At 46.1% G+C, this 25,439-nt stretch overlaps 4 protein-coding genes across 4 annotated transcripts; all 4 read left to right on the top strand.

Annotated features, from left to right (window-relative positions):
• Positions 1-274: 274 nt before the first annotated feature.
• gcat (glycine C-acetyltransferase) lies at positions 275-4,362 on the top strand. The gene is made up of 9 exons (XM_023829907.2): positions 275-556; positions 889-1,019; positions 1,514-1,615; positions 1,725-1,871; positions 1,974-2,128; positions 2,275-2,357; positions 3,136-3,307; positions 3,466-3,587; positions 4,012-4,362. The coding sequence occupies exons 1-9, from the start codon at positions 340-342 to the stop codon at positions 4,161-4,163; spliced, it is 1,281 nt and encodes a 426-aa protein (XP_023685675.1). The 5' UTR covers positions 275-339; the 3' UTR covers positions 4,164-4,362.
• Positions 4,363-5,670: 1,308 nt separating this feature from the next.
• Positions 5,671-12,322, top strand: mcm5 (minichromosome maintenance complex component 5). The gene is made up of 16 exons (XM_072704978.1): positions 5,671-6,615; positions 6,902-7,028; positions 7,114-7,242; positions 7,497-7,669; positions 7,753-7,908; positions 8,317-8,492; positions 9,258-9,429; positions 9,569-9,680; positions 9,793-9,936; positions 10,031-10,096; positions 10,187-10,363; positions 10,443-10,555; positions 10,690-10,818; positions 11,298-11,440; positions 11,528-11,655; positions 11,886-12,322. Exons 1-16 carry the CDS (start codon positions 6,449-6,451, stop codon positions 11,985-11,987), a joined length of 2,214 nt encoding a protein of 737 aa, XP_072561079.1. The 5' UTR covers positions 5,671-6,448; the 3' UTR covers positions 11,988-12,322.
• Positions 12,323-13,003: 681 nt separating this feature from the next.
• foxred2 (FAD-dependent oxidoreductase domain containing 2) lies at positions 13,004-19,465 on the top strand. The gene is made up of 11 exons (XM_072704991.1): positions 13,004-13,416; positions 13,497-13,640; positions 14,031-14,250; positions 14,563-14,874; positions 15,308-15,559; positions 15,677-16,009; positions 16,927-17,093; positions 17,277-17,442; positions 17,617-17,843; positions 18,459-18,629; positions 18,747-19,465. Exons 3-11 carry the CDS (start codon positions 14,036-14,038, stop codon positions 18,968-18,970), a joined length of 2,067 nt encoding a protein of 688 aa, XP_072561092.1. The 5' UTR covers positions 13,004-13,416; positions 13,497-13,640; positions 14,031-14,035; the 3' UTR covers positions 18,971-19,465.
• A 155-nt stretch (positions 19,466-19,620) lies between these two features.
• ankrd54 (ankyrin repeat domain 54) lies at positions 19,621-23,375 on the top strand. The gene is made up of 8 exons (XM_023829816.2): positions 19,621-20,310; positions 20,637-20,684; positions 20,968-21,066; positions 21,151-21,222; positions 21,392-21,439; positions 22,229-22,353; positions 22,533-22,640; positions 22,761-23,375. The coding sequence occupies exons 1-8, from the start codon at positions 19,944-19,946 to the stop codon at positions 22,833-22,835; spliced, it is 942 nt and encodes a 313-aa protein (XP_023685584.1). The 5' UTR covers positions 19,621-19,943; the 3' UTR covers positions 22,836-23,375.
• Positions 23,376-25,439: the final 2,064 nt, after the last annotated feature.

Raw genomic sequence — 25,439 nt, 5'->3', positions numbered from 1 at the left:
TTTGAGCTCGGTGCTGAAAGTCATAACGACTTTTTTACTTTCAGTCTTCAGTAAGAGTCATTGAGAGAGACACTGCATAACAGTTAATGTACAACTGAAGCAGGCTTAGAAAGGCATATGACCAAAAGTAACAGTAAAGTTAAATATTGGGTTAAGTGGCATTTAAAAAGGGGTGTCGCCGATATATTAATTTATGATTGGTCGGAACCGCTGACATTTTTGTCTTCGGTGGACATGATTGGTTTCATTGTCACGCCCACGCACGCTATTGGCGCACTGGTCACATCGTCGCTATTTGGTAACGCCTCCGCAGCGAACAGAGTTTGACTGTCTGTCGCCATGCTGTTCCGAACGACCGTTTTTAAAGTAAACTACCAGGTAAGGGGTATTTTAAGCCCCTTGCTAAACTCAAATAGGAAATACGCCGCTCTTGCCGAAGCAAAGTTGGTGTTGGAAAGCGAACTTGAGTCGATCCGAGTTGCAGGGACGTGGAAAGGCGAGAGAGTGATCACATCCAAACAAGGACCGCGTATCAATGTGGATGGGAGTCGTGGCGGTAGGACACTAGTTGTGATCAGGTTTTCTGTGCAGCTGTCTTTTGTGCATTCAGTGCTATTCATGCTTGGGAACTTTCACTCACTTTTGCTTTGTTTCGTTCTGACCGATCCTGCTTCCTTCCTCTTCGTTAATCAGCAGCTGTCCATGAATAGTCACGATTATGACTCGATTCACATGTCTTCTTCTGTGATTTCCCGTAGAGCAAATATAAAGATACACACTCAAGTAGAGGGTATAAATATATAAATGCCATATATGGCTAAACATAAATTACTATTACAGAAACACCAATAAATCCGTCCCCCCGCTTCCCTCCATTTGCGCTTTCAGACATACTGAACTTCTGTGCGAACAACTACTTGGGTCTCTCCAGTCACCCCGAGGTGATCGATGCTGGAGTTGAAGCCTTGAAGAAGTATGGTGCCGGGCTCAGCTCCGTGAGGTTTATCTGTGGTACGCAGGTAAGTCCAGGAGATATTGTCTAACAACAAATAGCGCTGGACATAGGGGTGCTGAGGCACCCCTCTGGTTGTTGGTGGTAAGTAGGACTGTCTGCCTATCGCTATGTAGTTTTTGTCAGACAAACATAGCGTTATGTTAATTATCTCGCAATTGTCCGAACCAGCACCGAAAATGCTTTTCATATTATTTTTAGCTGGTGATAGCTTCCGACCATACAAAAGAACTAAAGTAAAGTCTATTGGTCGTTCTGACTTTAAGCACCTCAAAATATCGTCACGCGTCTATGCTAGCAGCTATATGTGGTTTCGACACACACTGCGTGGGACTCGCTTTGCCTGCTGAGTGATACAGAGGAATGGTTTTTATCAAGAGTGCCACTCCATGGCATATATGGGTCCCTCCATCACCTCGAAGTGATGGAAGTGGGGGCTGAAGCCTTGAAGTATGACCCCAGACTTGCAGAGAATGTGTCAGATCTTCTCTCAACCCTCAGGACCTTCACAAGCAGCTGGAGCAGAAAATCGCCCAGTTCCATGAGCGGGAGGATGCCATCCTGTATGCCAGCTGTTTCGACGCCAACGCGGGCCTCTTTGAGGTAACTGGCACCCAGCTCTGTCCTCCTGTCTATGGCTCCACCCCCTTTATATGGTGCTCTGTGATTCTGTATGTTACGTTTTGTGTTTGTCTCTGCTGCTCTCTCTCAGGTCCTCCTGGGGCCCGACGATGCGGTTTTGTCCGACGAGCTGAACCACGCCTCCATCATCGACGGGATCCGGCTGTGCCGAGCTCGGAGGTTCCGCTATCGGCACATGGATCTCAATGACCTGGAGGAGAAGCTGAAGGAGTCGCAGGTGAAACAGAAGACACGGTGACATGTCTAAATAACAGTGGAATAAGAGTAGTTAAAATTCACTTGCGTCCTTAAATGGCCACTTTTCGCCGCTGCTCGTTAGTCCTCCAGGTTGCGGCTCGTCGTGACCGATGGCGTCTTTTCGATGGACGGCGACATTGCGCCCCTGGTTGGGATCTGTGACCTCGCCGAGCGATACGGAGCGATGGTTTTTATCGACGAGTGCCATGCCACTGGCTTTATGGGTCCTAGAGGCCGGTGAGTGAGTCGTCTTTTGCGTTTGACACTTGAATGCTGCAGGGGGCGCTGTCCCCGCATGCTGGCGGCTCTCGGCCACACCTCCAAGCAGGCGTAGCTGATGTGCACTTGCCCTCGTGAGTTACTTCCTCATTGCTGCCCTGCAGGGGCACAGATGAGCTGCTGGGAGTGATGGACAGGGTGCACATCGTCAACTCCACCCTGGGCAAGGCCCTGGGGGGTGCAGCTGGTAAGAGTCAGGATCTTGCAACTGTGCAAATACTGTTTGCATGGTCAGCAGTTTTTACGATACGCAGTAGTATGCAAGGAAGTCAAGGAAAATGTTTAAAGCTTTTTATCTGGGTAATAAGTCTATATTTGCTGGGGAAAAAAACACAATGTAACATGAGAACATATGCAAACAGTAACAATAAAAACTAACAAGAATATCTTCTGTTCTCCAAAAAGTTATTGATATCTTGCAGGACGGCTAGATGAACACCTCAGCCATTCCATGTATTTGTTAAATTTCACCACCAGCTCAAGTAATTAATTAGTTTAAAAAAAGTCAATGAGGTGTGTATTAGTCATGCATGCTATGCTAATGGTCAAGTCAAAACATTCATGGGTGTATATGAGGGTTGCTGTATGTACTGGGGTGACTTTAGCAGAGGTTTTGCAATGGCTAAGCTGACACACTTTGACAGGCATCATAGTTTTACACCAACATGAAGATCATTTAAACATCGTTTTCTTTGCCTGCCTAAGACTTTTGCACAGTACTGTGTGTCCAGTGGTCTTGAGTTTTCTTAAAGCTGCATGAATCATGTTTAGATGCAGTTATGTTTTTATACTCTTCCATGTCACATCATCCACTGAATCTGTATATTCTATTCAATTTATTTTTATATAGTGCCTTTCACAACAGTCACCCCTTTATATGGGTGTTTTGTGATATATTACATCATTATATGTTATATATGTTGTTGTATATGTATAATATACATTATATACTCTCTCTTGCTCAGGGGGTTACACGGTGGGTCCCAAAACCTTGATCGACCTCCTGCGGCAGCGTTCGCGCCCGTACCTCTTCTCCAACTCCCTCCCCCCTCCGGTGGTGGGCTGCTCTGCCCGTGCCATTGAGCTTCTGCTCCAGTCCAATGAGATTGCACAGAGTATGGCGGCCAAGACCAAGAGGTAAATGCAGGGGGGGGGCAATAATATGTAGGTAATAAACTTAGTGAAACTATATGCATTAAAATTTTTATAATACTTTACCCAAAGTTAAATGTGCAATAATCTTTAAATAAGCTTGAATTATTGTGACTTCTTTTAACATAATATATTTTCCATAGGTTCAGAGAATCGATGACTAAGGCTGGCTTCACTATCTCAGGCGCAAACCATCCCATCTGCCCAGTGATGCTGGGGGATGCACGGCTAGCCACTGTGATGGCTGAGGACATGCTGAAACTGGGTGAGTCTGCTGGACACCCCTCGGCACACAGCCCTTAGTGGACTGCTCCGCAAGATTGTAGCTTATGTGCCCCAAGTGAGAATAGACAGGGATTATCAGAGTAATTCATACACAGAGCAGATTGGGTGAATAGCTCCTTCAGTCTGTGTTTGTTATATAATGCCGCACATTCAGTACGATTGCCGATCTCCATTGTTCATTGTACATTGAGATGTCTGCTTTTACCTGTTTTTAGTCTCCAGGCTGCTCTGACTTTCATTAAATTTGCAGTCTCTGTATTGACTTGGTCACGGTGTTTGATCTACAGACTGTTATTGCGTTCTCTCTAAATATGTGAACGGCATTTTCCTCTTCTCCCCGAAGGAGTCTATGTGATCGGGTTCCCTGTAATTACGTGAAGAGCATATGTCTGCTCTCTCCGTAGGAGTGTACGTGATCGGGTTCTCTTACCCGGTGGTACCCAAGGGCAAGGCCCGCATCCGGGTACAGATCTCGGCCGCTCACTCGGACGCGGATATCGACCGCTGCGTCAGTGGCTTCATACAGGTTGGGAGGAAGCATGGAGTGGTGCCTTAAAGACAGAGGTGGTACAGGAACTGCAGGAAGAGGGGTGGTTGACAGAAACTACATAAGGACTGTTACCTACATAGACAAGTGACTGACTGTTACGTAGCAGTGAATCGATCAGTCTCAGTCTGTCTTGATTTTCCCACTGGTAAATGAAGATGTGTAATCATTGTAACGCAGTTTATTAAAATTGTAAAGCTCCTCTGTTTATTGGACTTCATGTGTGTCATTCCGTGCGATATGGGTCAGTATTAACATTCACAACAAAGCTGGAGGGGGGAGTTACTGCATTAACTTGCTGATTTTTATTGTGAAACAGTCACACCTCCTCTGTCAAGCAGAAATACTAAATTGACCTAACATGAATTTCCCTGAGGTGATAAATGATCTGTCTGTCTCTGTAGTACTAGATATTTTTAATCAATTTTCATGCCCTTATTGTTTAGAGCAGGGGTCTCCAACTCCGGTCCTGGAGAGCTACTATCCAGCAGGTTTTCTATGCTACCTGGCTTCTGATGAGCCACACCTGCTCCTGGTATTTACCTGGTGTGGTTCATCAGAAGCCAGGTAGCATAGAAAACCTACTGGATAGTAGCTCTCCAGGACCGGAGTTGGAGACCCCTGGTTTAGAGTAATGGCTAGCATTCTAGCTGTCCAAAGCCAAAATTGAATGCTTCTTTATTTCAACATCTCAGCCTGTCCCGGAAAGGCTGCCCGGGAGATGAAGCTGGGGTGCAGCCTGGAAGGGATAGCAGTCTGTCTCAGGGAGCCTATGCTCCTCTCCACGAGCAAGGATCATCTTAGGCCTCTACAGCAGTGCTTCTCAAGCAGGTTCTCGGGGGGCACCCAGACAATCCATGTTTTTGCTTCCTCCTACAAAATGTAGACTCTCTGGAAGTTCCTGAGGACTGGGTAGAGAAACACTGCTGTAGAGGACAGTATACTTATACTCCTGTCTCTTCTACATGTTACTCAGTTTCTTCTTTAAGAAACAACATAACAATAGTCATGACTTTAATTGCTTACTAACTTCCTCTTGCTGTCAAACCAAAATGTAAACATTAAAACTCTTTTCCCCCTGGATATCGGGAGAAAATACACACAAAGGGAAATTTAGAGAAGTGAATTATCCTAATTTCATGTCTTTGGGTGCAGGAAGAATCCTGCGCAGTATGAGAACATGCTAACTCCACGCGCATAGAGTGAAACCTCCCATTGTGAAGCCGCAATCCAAATATTAACTTTTGTAGTGCACCATCCATCCGTTGTGAAAACTCCTTATCCAAAAATTCTTAAAGTATCAGTGATACTAATTGTGCTACCTGACCTGCCAAAAAAAGTGCTAAAATTTTTCAGTGAATCAATGTATGAGTTTATATTGGTCATTGTTCCTCTAATGCAGTGTTTCTCAACCCAGTCCTCAGCGAACCCCAGCCAGTCCACGTTTTTGCTTCCTTCCAGCTCACCTGTACCAGCTATTCGGTGTTCCTGATTGGCTGGGAGCAAAAACGTGGACTGGCTGGCGTTCTCTGAGGACTGGGTTGAGAAACACTGCTCTAATGCAATATTGGAGACACTATAGGCGATACCGGACACTTAATTTTATACAATACAAAGATTCGTGCATTTATTTTAAAATGTTTAATGAATTAGTCATTTCAATTTTACTATTACATAATAGAAATCTTATGTGGTCACATATAAAGCTTCGTACCTGTGAAGGTACTATGTATCTTTCAGGTTAAATATATAAATACGTGAACGATGTATTTCTTAATAATTTAGGGTACTTCCAGGACCTTAGCAGTCCTCTTAGTTACTTTCCCGCCACCAATATTCCTTAAGCACAACCCCCCCAGAGTTCAGTGGGCGTTTAATCTGGCGCCCGCGAAATGCAGCCAGCCAATCATCACTAAGCTGGGATCCGTTTAGTCAATCACTAAAGCAGGTCTATGGGTGGGATGGGCCTACGGAGGAAGCAGACGTGAAGTTTGCCGCGAAATTTTCTGCGAGGAAGTTGCGGGAAAGTCATTGTCTGAGTTTATCCGGAGAGTTTGTGTATGTTTATATTAATTTTATATATTCTTATACGACGGGTAGTTATTACGTGTGTTAGTAAACATAAAGTTCGTAATCCAGAGGACGACTTGTTGAAATAACAGTAGTCCTGCGAAGCTTTTTTGTATCAATTGTGACTACAGACAGGCTTGCGCTTCGGTAGTCGACATAACAGTAACGACAAAGTTTATTGATTATTTAACTATTTGATAGTAAATAGGTGAAAGTGGTGCAGGATGTCTGGTTTTGATGACCCAGGAGTATTCTTTAGTGACAGCTTTGGCGGTCCAGAAGGACCGGCAGACGACGGAGTAAAGAGAAGCCAAATTAAAAAAAGATTCAAGGAGTTTCTAAGACAGTTTCGAGTCGGCACTGATCGAACGGGGTTCACCTATAAATACCGGTAAGAAGTGTTGTTCTCATTAATGCTTACTGTAATTTGAATTGACTGACTTTGATAGACTTTATTCTCATTTGGAGGTCGTTGCGTGTCTTGTGTTCTTTGTCACGTTGATTTGCGCTACCACAAATCTTTGAGAAACTAAGTCTTATTACAGTCTGTTACATATGACTCTTAATGTTGGAAGAGCAATCATTCTCTAAGTAAGACGCCATTTATTTTTAATGGATGCGACAGCTGTGCTAAAACGCTTCCGTCTTTAATATTAGTTTTGGAAATCCATTTTTAGAGATGAACTCAAACGGCATTACACGTTGGGAGAATATTGGGTGGAGGTGGAAATGGAGGACTTGGCCAGCTTCGACGAGGAGTTGTCCGACTGTCTCTACAAGCTCCCTTCAGAAAACCTCCCCCTGGTAAGATGCGGCTAGTCACTAGTTACGGGCCTGTTTGCGGAAATGTTTCGGTTGTTCGCCATTGACTCCGAGCTCACGTCGACAGCTTGAGGAGGCGGCGCAGGACGTGGCAGACGAGGTCACCAGGCCGCGGCCCGTCGGAGAAGAGCAGGTACAGGACATCCAGGTCATGCTGAAGAGCGATGCCCACGCAGCCTCCATCCGAAACCTCAAGGTGAGATGGGAGCCTTGTAACTGAGTAATAATAATATTGCATAAGTAAGGAAAGGACTACAGGGACAACTGATCTGCATTGAAGATTTTGAAATTCAGTCCCACTATAGATTTCTTTGTACATTTTATTTAGGGCAGGTAACATTTCTCTCTTGGATATAATTTCTGATTCTGATTCCCTGTGTCAAGAAGGCAAATTCAAAGAGTGTTTGAGGAAATAATAATTTTTTTAAAATGTCATTCCTGTTTTCCCAGTCGGATCAGGTGTCCAGGCTGGTCAAGGTCCCAGGGATCGTAATCTCCACCACGGCGGTGCGAGCCAAGGCCACCAAGGTGTGCCTGCAGTGCCGGGGGTGTCGCTCGGTCATCAGCAACATCCCTCTGCCGCCGGGGCTCCAGGGCTATGCCCTGCCTCGCAAGTGCAACGCGTGAGTCCCGTTCCCTGTGCGGGGGCCCGGTGCGTGACCCGCGAGGTGCTGACAGCCTCCTCGTCTGTCTCTCGGCCCCACAGCGAGCAGGCCGGCAGGGTGAAGTGCCCCGTGGACCCCTATTTCATCCTCCCAGACCGCTGCGTGTGCATCGACTTCCAGATGCTGCGGCTGCAGGAGTCGCCCGACGCCGTGCCTCACGGGGAAATGCCCCGACACCTGCAGCTCTACTGCGACAGGTGGGCCTCCTCTGCCCCCTGCTGGACAGGCTTATTACCGTTAACGAAAACTAAAACCTATAACAAAATTTGTAAACTGAAATAAAGACAAAACTAAACAAAAATTTGAAATATTACACCTGAAACTAACAAAATAAAAATGAGCATTGAATAGTTTCCCTTTTTTTTTTTAACTGGTTTATTGCCAAGTTACTTGTAAACTGTTAATACCAAGAACCTAGTTTGCCCGTGTTGAGAACATTAGTACGTAATGTGTGTATATATATCCATATATATGAAAAAATAAAAACCTAACTTAAATCAGACTTATAATGACAGGCTGGACTGATGTTTCAGAATGATGATCTGTAGTACTGGAAATCCCGGTGGGGCGTCTGACCCTGACTCTACTGTCCTGTTTTCCTTCAGGTACCTGTGTGACCGTGTGGTGCCTGGAAACAGGGTGACCGTTATGGGCATCTACTCCATCAAGAAAGGGGCTCCGGCCAAGACCCAGCGGCGCGGCCGGGACAGAGCCGCCGGCGTTGGCATCCGCTCATCCTACTTGCGTGTCGTGGGCATCCAGGTGGACACTGAAGGAGCAGGTATGGCGGAAAGGGCGTGCTGGTGCCCGCTGGGTACTCACCGCTGTGCGTATGCAGTACCAGTCATAAGTCTGGGCATTTCTGCTGAAGATCATTTGTTTTTCAACATGATATCGACCCCAAGCACACACCGAGGTTATGTAGTATTATCTTGTGGACAAGCAGATATGGAGTGCTGTGATGACCTGCCCCCACAATTCCCTGACCTAAACCCTACAGAGCTGGTTTGGGATGAGTTGAATGGAAGAGCAGGGTAGCGAACTTGTACCCAGAACTTGTGGACAGTCCTTCAGGACTGTTGGAGAAGCATTTCAGGTGATTAGTTCCTGTACCTTAGCAAATAGAGTATTGTGCTAATAATGCCAAGGTCATGGGTTCTAATCCCAGGGAGCACGTTTTTTTTTTCTTCTCTACTGTAAGCCGCTTTGGATAAAGGTGTCAGATGAGTTAGTCAAATTGCCGTGTGAAACAATGCCAAGAGTCAATACTGTCATCGAAGTCAAGAAGTTTTTTTTTATAGTGTCTAAAATTTGAGAATATTTTGAGATGTTGCACACGTCTCACTATGTATCACTTCATTGCTGAAGACCTTTTTCTGTACTGTGAATAACGTTGCTGAAATTGAGACATTGAATGCAGGTGTATCCAGACTTTTGACTGGCACTGTACGTAATTTGTACTTTTAATAGGCAATTTTATGTTTTCTTTGTACTTCCTGTTTTATTACTTATACTAAAAAACGTTGCTTGCCCCTGATGCCCCCAGGCCGGGGTGGCTCGGGGTCCGTGACCCCGGAGGAGGAGGAGCAGCTGCGGACGCTGGCCGCCTCACCCTCAGTGTACCAGGCGCTGGCTCGGTCCCTGGCTCCGTCCATCTACGGCAGCGACGACCTGAAGAAGGCCATCGCGTGCCTGCTGTTCGGCGGCTCCAGGAAGAGGTGCGTTTCGGTGACGTCGTCGCCGGGGGAAGCCCCCCGGCAGCCGCGCCATGTGCCGTACCGCGTCTGATCTCAGCGGGGGCAGGAGTTGCCACATGAAGCAGGGGGGGGCCTAACCTCCCGCTCTGTGTTCTGTCAGGCTGCCAGATGGCCTGACCCGGAGGGGGGACATCAACTTGTTGATGCTCGGGGACCCAGGGACAGCCAAGTCCCAGCTGCTGAAGTTCGTGGAGAGGTGCTCCCCCATTGGGGTGAGTCTGCCTGTCGCTGATACTGAAAGGTGTGGTGGTGTTATTGTCCTGGATCGTCCTACCGTTAATCCCCTGTCCCCCCCCCCCCCGTCCCCCCCCCCCCCACACTCAGGTCTACACTTCTGGCAAAGGCAGCAGTGCTGCAGGGCTCACCGCCTCTGTGCTCAGAGACCCCAGCTCCCGTGGCTTCATCATGGAGGGCGGGGCCATGGTGCTGGCTGACGGGGGCGTGGTCTGCATCGATGAGTTCGACAAGGTGAGGGAGCCAGGGAGTTGTGGAGGGGAGGGGGGGGGGGGTCAGGTGATGTGCAACTTGCATCACCAGTTCTGTAACATCCTGCGTGTTTCAGATGAGGGAGGATGATAGAGTTGCAATCCATGAAGCCATGGAGCAACAGACCATCTCCATTGCCAAGGTAACAGCATCTTTACCGTATTGATTGGAATATCTGCACATGTGTTTTGTTTGAAGTGGTTGATGCTGAAATGGCCCCTAACCACCACAGGCTGGCATCACCACCACTCTGAACTCGCGCTGCTCAGTCCTAGCGGCTGCCAACTCGGTCTTCGGCCGCTGGGACGACACCAAGGGGGAGGACAACATCGACTTCATGCCCACCATCCTGTCCCGTTTCGACATGATCTTCATCGTCAAGGACCAGCATGACCAGCAGAGGGACATGGTCAGTGGCTGTTGGCAGAGGTTCACCTGCTCCCTCTGGTGGCCAGTTGTGTTATAACACCCCCCCCTCTTCTCATCAGAACCTGGCCCGTCACGTGATGAATGTTCACTTGAGCGCTCAGACCCAGACGGAGGGCATGGAGGGGGAGATCTCACTGGCCACGCTGAAGAAGTACATCGCGTATGCCAGAGTGTAAGTCCTGTTCTGAACAAGTAACAGTGTTCAGTGAGGGGCAGCCATTTTGTTCTTAAAGGGACAGTTACAGTTTTTAAGAGCGCTAAGGACTGGCCGTTTACTGCCATTCTGTGTGACTCCTGGCGTTGCAGGAAATGCGGCCCCCGCCTGTCTGTGGCGGCCGCTGAGAAGCTGAAGAACAGGTACGTGGTGATGAGGAGCGGCGCGAGGGAGCACGAGCGAGAGAGCGACAGACGGGCATCCATTCCCATCACCGTCAGGTGGGTAGCGCTCGCTGCCCGTGGGTACTGGTTATATTCGGGCACCATGGCATGTGCTCTGGGACTGGGTGATGTTGCTATATACGGTCAATATTCACAACCTGAGGGCTGTATCACAAAACAGTATTTCCGGCTGAGCCAGATAACTTGTCGGATTTAAGGTAGTCTAGGTTAAATGTCAGTGAACGAAGATAGTCCATTTAAACTGGGGTACCTTAAGTGTTAACTGGTTGTAAACAACCTACAATTTCTACGAGTGATTGATATTTACTTGTATTAGACTAGAAGTTATATATTATTTTAATAATTATCACTAAAGCAGGCCTGCCGTTCATGGCAAAATGTGAATTACACAGTACTAATTTGATGGAAGATTGTAATGCAGGCTTGTGAGCTTCTTGGTTTGTTACTCTGGTTGTGTTACTCTGGTTGCGTTACCTGGGACAGCTACATGTTTGCTCCCCCTGTCTCCCACGCAGGCAGCTGGAGGCCGTCGTAAGGATCGCAGAGTCGCTGGCGAAGATGAAGCTGCAGGCTGTAGCTGGGGAAGAAGAGGTAGACGAGGCCCTGCGTCTGTTCCAGGTGTCAACACTGGATGCTGCTCTGTCAGGCAGCCTCTCAGGTGTGTGAGAGTCCGTGTGTCTGTGTGTGTGTGTGTGTGTGTGTGTGTTACTGGCCCTCAGACTAATAGTTCTCAACTGCGTTGTAGGTGTTGAGGGCTTCACGACACAGGAGGACCAGGAGATGATCTCGCGCATCGAGAAGCAGCTGAAGCGCCGCTTCGCCATCGGCTCGCAGGTGTCCGAGCACAGTATCATCCAGGATTTCACCAAGCAGGTGCGTCCCTAGTACCACGGTGTGTCCTGATGGCTCAGTGTTGGGGATTAGCCTCACGCCGAGCCGCCTCTGTAGGACATGGATTCTTTTGACGTCTTACTGGTTACTTAATCTTTTGACTGTAAAGTTGCCCCCCCCCACCACCACCACCACCACCACAAAAAGGCAATAACTGCCTACGGATGCTCCTTGGGTGCGTCTTGACGGATCGCTGTCTTCTCGCTCTGCAGAAGTACCCGGAGCAGGCTATCTACAAGGTCCTGCAGCTGATGATGAGGAGAGGCGAGCTTCAGCATCGCCTCCAGAGGAAGGTGCTCTACAGAGTCAAGTAGAGGAAGAGTCTCGCTGTCGCTGGAGGCTGCAAGGCGAGAGGGCGGGCCATGAAACCCATTATTATGGCTCCTCTTTAGTGACAGTCTGGTGTCTTTCAAAATGCCTGAACAATATGCAGGAAAATGTCATTTTGTTGTCACCACAGAGGAGCTGGTGGTCATTGCCAGTTCATACCCTAAAGCTGCTGTATAGTCTTCCCCCCCCCCCCCTTTGTTCTCTTTAACTGCACCCCCACCCTTTGTTGTACTGGAAAAAAAGAATGAGTCTCTTTATGAAGTTGCTGTGCTGTTTGTGGTATTAAAATGTATAAATAAAAATATGGTAATGCAAACAATGCTTTGGGTTTTTTCCCTGTTCATTCTGGTGTTTGAATTTAGCCCCCCCCACCAGTCCTCACGGAGGTGAGAAACACCTGCCCTAATCGTTTGTATATTCACGCATCATTTAAATTTTGCCGAAAAGCAGTGATTATAGGTGCATTTGGAAATTACAATACAGGATAGCTACAACACATCGATAGAGAGCTGGTAAGTGGTAAAACTCGAATTTTATTCTACAGCTATGTACCATGAATAACGATGAGTTCAAGGAAGTCTCGCACTATTCATTCATTCGTTGACAGTTGGCTGACTGAAATCCACGTAAAGTTGTTAATTTTCAATAGTTTCGTTTAGAATGTTTCGATAAAATCAGTTTCTTAATGGCGTTTAAAACGCAGTGGAAGTTAGAGTTGTGACGTTCGCGAACGAACCGATTCTTTTGAACGGCTCATAAACATGAACGATGGGAGTCGAGTCGCGGCTGGAGGGGAGCCGTTCTTTCTGTCGTTCTTTTTTTCCTATGCGTGTTTCACACAGATGCACACAAATTAGCTCCTCCGCGAGACAGAACAGTTATAGGGGGAGGGGCGCACCCAGCGCAGGGGTGCTACTGCCTAACAGCATGATGATAGTTGTGCACGCATCCTTCATTCATTGCAGCCGGCTTTGTTTTTGATGTTTATTTGTGAGTAGGTATTGTATGAGTAACATAAGTCAACGTAGCTTTACACATACACACACTTTGTACTAAAGGTAAATCCAAAATAGTGATGTCACTGTCTAAGCAGAGGGATGTTGTGCAACCATATGGAATATAGTACACACATGACAAATGAGGTAATAATCAATATTTCAGAATAATTCAAACTCAGATATTGGTGTGTGATATCTGAGTTTTAATTATTTGACTACAAATCTCACCTCATCATTCCTCCCAGTGATTATTTCCAGGATAAACTGAGATGCCCCCAAGCTGGCTTCTTAAAACTGACTAAATATTTAAAAAGAGCCAAAAGAGCCGTTCTTTTGAACGGCTCTTTGAAAGGAACGGATCGCCAAGATCCGGATCCCCTCAAAGAGCCATAAATCCCATCACTAGTGGAAGTAGGTAAGTTTTTTTCCGGGGGGGGGGGGGGGCTTTATTTGACCACGCCCCTTTATCCATCTCTGTATCCTCATTGGCCGAAGGCGACGGCAGTAACTCCTGGAAGACTGGAATGCTGCTGGAAAAATGTTCGCATCCGCGTAGCGAGCCGCTGTCCGACTACATGCTGAAGTTGGCGCAGATGCCTTTTGCTCGATGCTAAGGTGAAGCGGTCCGTGCACCAAGAGGTAAGACACTCCATGTTGATGTCTAACCCCTCTCGGTGTTACCAGGCTTGTGCAGCGAGCTACGAGCCGATGTATGGACGCGACAGCAGGTTTGCCGGAATGCGAGTTCTTAAGAAGAGCATGTCTCGGAAATCCAGCACGAGGATATAAAACAAGCCGGGCCTACTGTTTCTTTTTTCCTGCATCGCATGTGATCAAAACAATTTTACGTCGTATAGTTATATTCCGAGTCATTTTTATAGTAATAATAACATAAGCGTTAGCCCTTCTTTATTTACTCTCTTTAAAGAAAATATGCGTTTTAACTGTATTCTTAAGTTTAGACAGTTACTATTTTTCATTCTGTTATTCGTATTCTTTTCAAATGATTTTTTATGTCCGTTTTCCTAGTGCTCATGCTTCCCTCTTCCCTTCCTGCCCTCACCCTCCTGCTTGCCTTGGGCCACTGTCTCCGTGGTGAGCATCCCAGCTCCAACAGCACCTGTCGCCATGACTACTGCGTGCTGGGGGCCGGACCTGCAGGTCTGCAGATTGGCTACTTCCTATCACACAGCCAACGGGATTACATCATTCTAGAGAGGAATTCTGGCCCTGGGAGTTTTTTCAACATGTGAGTTTCTTGCCACATGGTTTAGCATCTTGTTAGAATTAGAATTTGGTGATCAGTGATCATTGTTTACACACCACAGCACACTGCACAACAACGAAATGTGTCCTCTGCATTTAAACCATATGTGACACTGTGACATAGCAGGGGGCAGCTAATTCAGCGCCCAGGGTTTGTTAAATGGCGATAGAATGATTGCAATGTATAAAGGATCCCTAGTTGCTCGTCCCTATTCACCATTTTTAATTAAAACGAGAACATCTGCGAGAACCTCTGCATCCACGATCTGTCTCTGCTCATCTTACTGTTTGGCAGATACCCCAGACACCGGAAGCTCATCAGCATTAACAAGATCTACACGGGGAGACAGAACCGCGAGTTCAACCTCCGGCATGACTGGAACTCGCTGCTGAGCCACAAGCCGGACCTGCTGTTCCAGCGAGTCAGCACGCAGCTGTACCCGGACGCTGACGACCTTCCCCGCTACCTTTCCTTGTTTGCCAAGGAGCTGGACCTTAAGGTCCAGTACGGAGTGGACATTGGAAAAATCTGGGCCTCTGAAGACGGTGACCATGGAGGGCGGAGCTATACGCTAATAGACCAGCACGGCCTGGAATATTCATGCAGGTATCTTCTGTTTACCCATTAGTCTCCATACATATTACCAACTTAAATGCTGCCACAAGAGGCTTTGCCCCCCCCCCCCACCCCACCCAGACTGATCCAAATATTTTTAGGACACTCGGAATTGTCCTTACTGCCCCCCCCCCCCTTATTTTTTCTGGCTTTATTTTGGCACTGTACTACACCTAAAGAATTGTGGGATTGATTCTTGTCCCCCACTCTGAGTGTGCAGGGTTTGCCTGTTCTTGGCTTTTCCCAAGGTGCACCGCTTCCTCTCACTTTCCAAAAACGGGTGGCAGTGCATATCGGCCTCTAAATTGCCCTGTGAGTGTGTGTGTGCTCTGTGATGGACTGCCAACCTTGCCTTGTGCCCAAACCCTACCGTGACTGTCTGCCCTATCTGTTCGTTATATGGACGTTCTTTCCTGCCTGTCAGGGTCCTGCTGGTTGCCACAGGCCTGTGGGTGCCTGAAGAGGTGAAGTTCTTTGGCTCCGAGCTGGTTGAGGGTTATGAGTCCATACCTGTCGATCCAGAGGAATACCAAGACCAGGCAGTATTGATCTTGGGCAAAGGGAATTCCGCCTTTGAAACAGCGCAGAGCATTCTGGGTAGGGCCAGTCGCATCCACCTCTACAGCCCAAATCCAGTTCGCTTGGCCTGGCAGACACACTATGTTGGAGACCTCAGGTGCTCACGCATTTTATTAATTGATTTTAGTAGTATTTCTTTTTGTTGGTTCATATTTCATGCCGTAGTTTCTTCGTCTTGCGAAAAACACATGAAATCCCCTTTATTCCCACTCAGAGCGGTCAATAATGAGTTACTGGACACTTACCAGCTGAAGTCACTGGATGGCCTGGTGGAAGGTGGGCTTGAAGAAATCGCCATTGTCAAGTACAGTCCTGAAAAGAAGGCCTCAGGCAAAGAGAAAAAGGGCGACCGGAAAGACAGGAAGGGGCGTGGCCAGCTCTACCTGACCTTGGCTGATTTGCTTCAAGAAAACAATGGCAATGGGAGTTCAGGCATTACCGCGGCAACCCTGCCTGGTTACCACAATGACAACTTTTCACTCCGGCAACCGTACGACCGTGTGATTCGCTGCTTGGGGTTCCGCTTCAACTTCTCTATCTTTGATAGGTATGGAAAAGACATGATAATCTGATAAGGTGTATTTTGCTGTATGCAAATTCCTTGTTACAATATCACATAAAATATTGTAATGTTAAGGGAATGTCTGATAAAACGTCATATAGGCTGCTCCTGGGGCGGGACTGTGGCTCAGTAAGTCAAGAACATAAGAACATAAGAACTATACAAACGAGAGGAGGCCATTCGGCCCATCGAGCTTGCTTGGGGAGAACTTAACTAATAGTGCAGGCACACACACACGCACACATACACACGCACACACACACGCACGCACACGGTCCCTCTGTACTGTGTTGGATCTCTGGGCCCTTTGCATTTCCCCTGTAGTCCCAAGACGTGCACCGAGTGAGTCTCTACCCCGTGATGGATTAAAATCCCCTCCTGGGTAATTTCCCTCCTGCCTAACCTCTGACCAGAATTAGTGGTTGCATTATGAATAGTTCACACCTGGTCTGTTTCTTTTTTCACATCATTTGGTTAATTGAAATGCAGAAAGTCCCCAGATTAAGAATCTTACGGACAACTCGTACTTACGAACGCACTGTAATAAGGCCTATTATATAAAAAAAAATTGTGTTAAATGCAATGGTTCACAAAAATGAACGTATTTGTGATGCTCGTGAAAACTTCGCAGCTTCAGCGGTTCATTGACTTGAGGTACAGTACAGTGCCGCATGTAATTACTATTATTATTATTCTATCATTATTGTGTACTTTATAATTATCATCATTATGTACTGTTATTATTGTTCCTCCAAATTCAACTTAAAGACAGACTTTAGGAATTAATCTTGTTCATAACCTGTGGATTGCCTGTAATGCCCATGTTTAGTGTGAATTCTTATATGCTAAGATATATGCGGTACCTATGAGAGCCGCGGCATTGTCATTGTGTTCCCCTACAGCTCTGCCCGGCCGCCGTGCAGTAGCATGGCTAGGGGGCGCTTTCCGGGGGTCACTGCGTGGTACGAGGGGAAGAGGACCCCCGGCCTGTTCGTGCTGGGGGCCGCGGCCCATTCCAGAGACTACCGCACATCCGCAGGAGGCTTCATCCACGGCTTCCGCTACATGAGTAATCCGCCTCCCCGCCGGCCATGTTATTACCTGGTTACGCGCAGCATGCTTCATCACAGTGTTGTCTGTTAGCCCTGGGTGGTGATGCCCAACATTTCAGAATCGTGTTTATCTGGCATAAGGTGGCACATTGCCGCGATTCTGAAACCCTGTCCTCTCTCTGGTCTGCTTTGTGGCTCAGTACGCTCCGTCCACCGGGTCCTGGAACACCGATACCATGGCAAGACCTGGCCCGCTACCAAGCTGCAGACCACACAGCTGCTGTCCTGGCTGCTAAAGAGGGTTAACGAGGCCTCTGGGCCGTACCAGATGTTTGGGATGTTGGCCGACGTTATTCTCCTGCGAGGGTGAGGAAGAACCTGACCATCCCCTGCCTGCATGTGGACAACACCTGTTGTCAGATTTTACTTTTTTATAATAAAATTACTGTCATGGGGCAGAGTGTGGCTCAGTGGGCTAAGCCTCTGTGTTGGTGGTTTGTATTTAAACAAACTTCATTCTGTTTATGTTCCTCCCTTAAGCTCTTACTGTGAATACCTGGAAGAGTTCCCCATCCAAGCCCTGGCACAACTCACCAACCTTTCGGGTCACCAGGTCACAGAGCAGGGCCTGCTGGTTCTGATTATGCAGTACGGGCTGAACCGCACTGACACACTCGGACCGGGCCGGGCAGAGTCTGAGTGGACTCGGGCTTGGAAATCGAACTTCCTGCACCCAGTCCTGTACTATTACAGCAGGCTTCCTACGGGTGAGCAGCCATGTTGATACTCTGCTTCCCATTGAGATCTGTCAGAGAAACGTTACGGCTTCATATCTGTCAGACAAGAAATGTTTCATTACCCACGGAAAGACCTATGATTTAGTTGTGTTGAGCCTTATTAAATTTCATGATTACTTGTAAACACAAGATGCAAAATATGCGGATTTCAGGTGGTTACATGAGCTTGGTACCATACATAGAAAGATCAATGCAATCAGTGGTCAGTGTTGGGGAAGTTACTCAAGAGTAATCCATTAAAGAGAAAGGTGTAAAGTTCAGGTCCAGAAAGTACAAATCCAGACTAAGGTTTTGTTTCAACCAACCAGTTGAGCATAAAGACTCTCAGTCACAGAGCGTTCAACTGGTTGGTTGAAACAAAACTGTGGACTGGAGTTGTACTTTTTGGACCTGAACTTTCCATTTCTGAATTTTAGAATTAGAATTTAATGATCAGTGGTCATTGTTGACACAGCACACAGTGCACAACGACGAAATGTGTCCTCTGCATTTAACCCATATGGGCGGGGATTCGAACCAGCAATCTTTCAATTACAAGTGTGCTTCCCTAACCATTAAGCCCTGTCAATGGTATGATCCTCATAGAACAAGATATGAAATACCGCCCAGTCGGATGGCCACTGCCCCGGCCGAAGGCTATCCACCACATTATTGAAGACTTCCTGACAGAGTGGGATGGGCCTATATCTCATAGCCAGCCACTGCGCCGTTTTCTGGAGCACTGCCTTCAGACTGACCTCAGGGCTTTTTATGCAGGTATACTGAACACACTGATAAAGATGTAATCTTAACAAAAAAGTATTCATGTACAACACTAACACAACAGCTACTTTTAAAAAAATAATCATTTTTTTTTTCCCTGATTGTCTACAGAATCCTGTTTCCTTTTCTCTCTGACCTACACTGAGCCACCCCTCTTCTGTCGCCTGGGTTACCTGAAGAAGCAGGGCATCGTGGGCAAGAGTAAGCAGTGGCAGCCTTCGCAGGAAGAAGGGGTGATGGCTGACGATGATGAATCCAGGACGTCTCAAGAAGAGAATTCCCTCCCTGAGTACCTATCTGAGGCTGAGCCTTTTGTAACTTCAGGGATGAACTAACTTTGACCTTTGATTATATGGAACCAAAATTATTTTCTTTCTTTCAGTGTAACCCAAGCTCCTCCTACCTCTGGCTATCTTAAAATGCCAAATGTATCGGTTTTTTGTTTTTGCTAAGAATTTAACGTCTATTCTTCATGTATGTTTTTGAAATATAATTTTCTTATTTTTCCGTTTAAGTATATGTACTGTTTTATACATATATTTCGGTATGTGTGTCTATATAAATATATACAAGTTTTTTTTCAATGTGGAACCATACAGAATATACTATATTTATTTTTATACTGTCATCATTTATCATCTTAGACTCGTTTTTCACCAGAGACTCATTTAGGTGTTACTTTGTGCCTATGTTTAAAATACATATATATGAACAAATTTTCAACAACAATTTTCAGTGAAATAGGTTACACCGTTTTTAAAGGTGTAACTTAAATACTTTCGTTATCTGGTTCAAGAAAAACGAGATGATAAAAACGGCAATTGATTAAACTTCCTGTTTGATGCAAATTTATTTAAATACACCATATTTTCAAAAAAATCAATTTCTTGGCGTGAATTTTACGGAACCGCGGTGTCTTGGTCCTTAAACTCTAATTGGTCGGCCCAAAATGCAAGCTGCAATTTGATTGGTCGAATTCATTCGACGACCATAGTAGGAACAATGGGAAAATATTCTGCGCAGGCACAACTGGAAAATATGAAACTTACGCCATTTTGGCTCTCAACACGGGACGATACTGAAGATTATTAAATCGCTATTTCGAGATACTCCGTAGAATCATTTTGGCAAATTGATACAATAGCAAGTGTTTCAATGTGTTTAACGAGATGTAGCCTCGTGCTTGCGCGAGAAAAATATGCTTGCAAATGAGTTGGGCGTGTGCAAATTTGTAAATATCGTGCGGTAGTGAACTTTATACGTAAGCGTTTACTTAGAAAAAAGCTCATCCGACAAAGTGGAGGGGAAATGGAGAGGTGGAGTCCCATCGTCGCTACTGCTTCGGACGATGAAAGGTCCAGCTCGGAGGGCGAGTACACAGTTGACACTAGAGCGCCTGCAGACTCGGAAATTGAGGCAGGTAGACAGATAGACGAGGATAGAGGAGACGGGGCTGCAGTCCATTTCGGGATAAGCGGGTTTGGAGCACAGGCGATGAGGCTGGGTCGCGGCGGACAACCTGCCGATCAAGAGCTACGATACCTGCATCTGCTGTGGGAGCCTAATCGAGCCGCCGCTGGGCCTGATGGTACGAGTAGGCTGGGAAAGGTGACGCCGAGCAGAAGCAGGCGCCGAGCTCGCTGCAGCGTCGGGCCCATCGGCAAGGACCTCCACGGTACTGAAAGTTTACGATGCAAGTTATCCATTGGTCTTTAAGAAACGTGCACCAGTGAATGCACATAACTGCTCCACCCTGCAGTATGATCGATGCAACCTCTTCGCAATCAGTATGCGTTTTCTCTGTATTTTAGACAAATGACTTGTTTGGCAAATAAGAACTGCATACCTCGGCGGAGTGCTGTTTAGTAACGCAAATGTATGCCTGTTACAGCAATTCACACTATTTTTAACGAAGTAACGATGAAGCCACGGCTCTCATAACGCTCCACTGACAAATGATGGTGGAAGTGAGTTTCTTACTTTTGTTTTTCATCTTTCTAGCTGTGAGGAGACTCAGAGAGGCTGCCAATGGGAACGACATAGATACAGGTATGAAGACAGTCATCAATGTGTGCTTTTTATGTAAGGCTTGGGGGGTAGGGGAGTTATCAGTGATGAATAACATTTTAAGACGCTAATAACAGGCCTACTAGTAGGGTTGCCGCCCGTCTCTTATAATACGTATAATACGGCTGCCACCCGTCCCTTATTATATGGGATCGCCCTGTATTATACGGGATTATTATACGTATTATAAGGGACGGATGGCAGCCGTATTATACGTATTATAAGGAATGGGTGGCAACCCATTCTCTCTGTCATATCATTAAAGTACGACGCCTGCTCGAAGAGGAGGTTGACCCATGTGCTGCAGATGACAAGGGCAGGACCGCCCTGCATTTTTCTTCTTGTAACGGCAATGAGCGCATCGGTGAGTCTTGGGGTGGGCGTAACGGGGTGGAGGAAGACTGTCCCAGCGAACGTGATGACGACTGTTGTTCTCTCTTACCCATAGTGCAGCTACTCCTGAGTTGTGGTGCCGATCCCAACCAGCGGGACGGTCTTGGAAACACACCCCTCCATTTGGGTAAGGGAGGGGACGATCTGACGTTTCCGTTTTAGCTCGAATGACGGCCATTACAGGCAGTAGTGTTCACCTGTATTATCATTATTGTTGTTTTGTTTTTCGGCTTGTGCGAAAAGAGTTGTTTGGACACAGTATGTTAAAATCCATGTTGTCCTCTGTTTGTCTGCAGCTGCCTGTACAAACCACGTGCCCGTCATCACTACTCTGCTGAGAGGAGGTGAGAGGACACTATCCTGCTATCTACTGTGTGCATCTTCTCAGTTTTTATATGAACAGCTAGTATATGCCGTTGCAGATATGCTTAAGTGTATCTTACTCATAGTGCCAGGTACCATGTGACCTATTATGTGGGTGCATATATAACAGAGAATATGTTCTTTGATTTTTATTATGCAAATCACGCGACTCTGTTATTTATTATATTTTATGTTCGGACGTAAACTTGTAAAATGTAAATTAGCATTAGGCAGCGAAAGGCCAGGAAGTGAAATTTAAGTCTTTAAAACCTTAACATATGAATAAACTTTTGTTTGATTCTGTTTATCTGGGTCTTGAGAAGGGATATTTCATGTCCGTGGCAGTTAGGTTGGGAAAATGAACAGTTCGTGTTTCTCTGTCCCTCTATTCTGCCAGTGCGGAATGACGTTACATCTTTAATAGTGAATTAAGAACATGTCTCAGATCTTCTATGTGATGAATGACTCCATTGTCCTCCGCTACTGAAAATGGCTGATTGTCTAAAGCGAGCATCTCCATAATTGTAATAGATGTGCTAATAGCTCTGGTGCTGCTGCCTTTGGATATTCTTAAAGTTTAAATATCGGCTGGCAATATCGGCCAAGATTGACACACTGGACTGATATCAGTGTCCTTTTATTTCAGGAACATCAGCTGATACCGATGTTAACCGTTATATTGTACAACTCTGATTTGATTGTACTTATTTATATTGTCTACGTTTTTTCATAAAATGAAATGTTATGGTGCCTTCTCCCCCCCCCCCCAGGTGCTCGTGTTGACGCCCTGGACCGTGCCGGAAGGACCCCTCTGCACTTAGCCCGGTCAAAACTGAACATACTACAGGAAGGAAACTCGCACAACATAGACACCCTGAGAAGCGAGGTGACCCAGGTAGTATTTCCACAGAACCGTCCAAGATTAAGCGTGCATGTAGGGGCACCGCGTGAGTGTCCCGTGCCCTCGGCTGAGATAAGCGGTGTGTAATTGCTGAACGCGCTCCGTTTCACATGTTGTAGTAGTCCAGTGTTTCTCTGCACTCCTTTTACCATTGATTCTCCCTCCCTCTGCAGATTATCCAGATGCTGAGAGAATATTTGAACGCGATTGGACAGAGTGAGGACCGAGAGAGACTGGATCGCATCTCCACACAGCTGCAGCACACACGGACCAAAGCGCAGGTAATGCACAAGCGAGCCGTAGCTAACGTGTGTAATTACATACATATCACGCTCACTCAGGCATCTGTCCGGGATAACGATTCCACTCACTAAAAACACATCTGCCGTTCTTCCCCACAGGTGGATGAGGTCACAGATTTACTCGCCAGTTTCACGTCTCTTAGTCTACAGATGCAGAGTTTGGGAGATAGGTAGAGGGGGTTCTATGGAAGAAGGGGGGGGGGGTGCAGTGGTGGATAGTTCAGGTCCAGAGAGTCAAAGTCCAGACCAAGATTTTGTCTGTACCAGTTGAGTACATTGTGACTGTGACTTGTCATATTCAACTGGTTGGTTGAAAAAAAATCTTGGTCTGGACTATTACTCTCTGGATTTGAACTACCTACCTCTGGTTGGGTGGATTGGGTTAATTATGTAGGCGTTATGAACTGTGTGTGTGTGTGTGTGTGTGTGTGTGTGTGTGTGTGTGTGTGTGTGTGTGTGTGTGTGTGTGTGTACATGCTCATGTGTTAATCTGCCTGTAGGTACAGTGTCTGTCAGCTGTGATTTTCGTTCCGTGCGCTGCAGTCTTTCTCGTTTCCTGTCTGCTACGTGACAGTTTGTGTGTTTTAGTTTCGTTATATTTGTTTGCCCTACTGACCCCCGTGTCTTTGTACGAAGATGTTTTCTGGAGCTGAAAAACAAAGGCCCTTGTTATTGCTGGTGGTAACCATCAAATAAATGATATATAAAGCCAAACCGTGAGCATTTGAATGTGACTGTGTTGTTTTCATCTCAGCCCGCGCACAGCAACATCCCTTTAAACTTTGCTGTTTGAGATTGAGTTTAAGTTCGCCCTAAAAGACAATTTCCTGTATGGCAATGTCAGATCTGATTCTCGGTGTGCTGATCTTATTTATAGAACTTACCCAGTTAACACTGTCATGATAACAAAAACAAAGGTCTGTTGGGAAATATGTTGAGCATGTTACGTAAATATGTCTGTCAGAAATAAAAAGAAGAGGCCGTGTCCCCTGAGAATAAGACGTGGCAGCCGTCAGTAAGTGCTGAGTCTGCACCTGTGCCCACCTTCCATTTCTTGTTCTGAGAGATGATGCTCATGCTTGGTGTTAGACTGCGGAGCCCACGCTATGCAGTGATGATGGCTGCTTGTGGGCTCATTGCCTGGGTTTCGCGGAAGGGAGATCATTCAAAACGTAGCCCCCCACCCCCCACCCCCCCGGCCCCAGGAAGAGCCCGGGGCAGTTTGTAGTGTGCTCTGCCGTGTATGTTCCAGGGGTCCAAGCCATGTTAATATTCGCATTTTTCTGATATTTTATTGATATTTTTATGTTACTAGCTTCACAGCAAGTAGGTTCTGCACGCTGCCAGCACAAGTGAGAAATATCTAAATACATGGACTGTGTGTGTGTACATTGATAGGTTGATTGATTATTCTTGCCAATGTTTCTCTGCAACAAGGCGTGCATCAAATGTCTTGAATTTAACCATTTCAGTAATCCAGTTGAAAATAGGTAACATCTTCTATCAATGAAGGCATCTGCAATATTTTTAATGACCACGGGGTGGCAGTAAGTGGAGGGGAGAAAAACCCTGTTGGTAATTTATGTATTTCAGGTGTGTATCTAAAGTGCCGGTGAATTTCGCACAGTGCCTGAACTGGGAATTTAATTATGGTTGTTGAGACTTGAGTAATATACTCATTCAGCTCCCTCAGACTGAATGTTCACATTTTTATCTCTAAAGTCCAGGGATAATATTACGCTACTTTCTGGAAATGTGCCTCAAATAATAAATAAATAATGTTTTCCATGCCGAATGCAATGACTGAATGTTGAACCACGTTACTATAGGAGCGGTTTCTTAAACACTATACCATTTAACCACATAACCTACTGTTCCCTTTTCTATTACTCAAGCAAGGCCAATTAGGATTCTGGTCGAGTTGTTTAGATATTTAAGTTCTGACTCTATTACAAACCAATATGATAAAAAAGTGGTCACAGTATTAAGAAAGTTAAAGAAAATTAAGATATGGTTTTTTTTTGCCAATGCATGTTTAAGTTTTACAACTGTACAAGTCCGTCAAGGAAATGACACAACAAAGACTACATGGGGGAAGACGACAACAGAAAATGGCAAAAAAAAAAACAACGAAAAGAAAGAAAACAGTGCAAGTACACAAGGTAACTAAATATTTACCACCCAATATCCATTATCCAGGGGTAAGAGGTCGTACCGACCTTTCCACATATGATGTGAAGGACTGTCATCAAACCTCCCAAACATCCATTCAGTGTATCATCTTTTTGATCTTAAGAAAAGATGAAATGTCACAGATCCACCTACCAAAGGGGGGAGGGTCTTTCTTCCAATTTAGGAGAATGAGACACCTTGCCAAGAGAAAGGAGTAGGCCGTGCTATTTAACTGCGGTTTTTATAGAGCCAGATTCTGTGATGTTACACCAGAAGGTCCCAATTGGGGACAGGGTTCAATTGTTTATCGAGTGAATTTTAAGAATGATTCGAGTACAGAGAACCAGAATGCTGTTGGACTTGGGCATGACCAAAACGTGTGATAAAGACTGGAAGGGGCTTGCTTGCATCTGTCACAAATAGGACCAAAGCCCAGGGACAATTTTGGAGACCTTGGACCTTTGCCATGTAGAGTCATTGTACAATCTTAAATTGAATAAGACCATGTTTGGCACAGATAATTGAAGATTAGTCCATTGATCATCGGTTATGTCTATACCCAAATCCCTCTCCCAGTTTTCCTTTATTATTGAGAGTGAAGCGCCT

This window comes from Paramormyrops kingsleyae, chromosome 22, assembly GCF_048594095.1.
Source record: "Paramormyrops kingsleyae isolate MSU_618 chromosome 22, PKINGS_0.4, whole genome shotgun sequence".
Classification (NCBI taxonomy): domain Eukaryota; kingdom Metazoa; phylum Chordata; class Actinopteri; order Osteoglossiformes; family Mormyridae; genus Paramormyrops; species Paramormyrops kingsleyae.
This window is presented reverse-complemented; position numbering and strand designations above follow the sequence as displayed.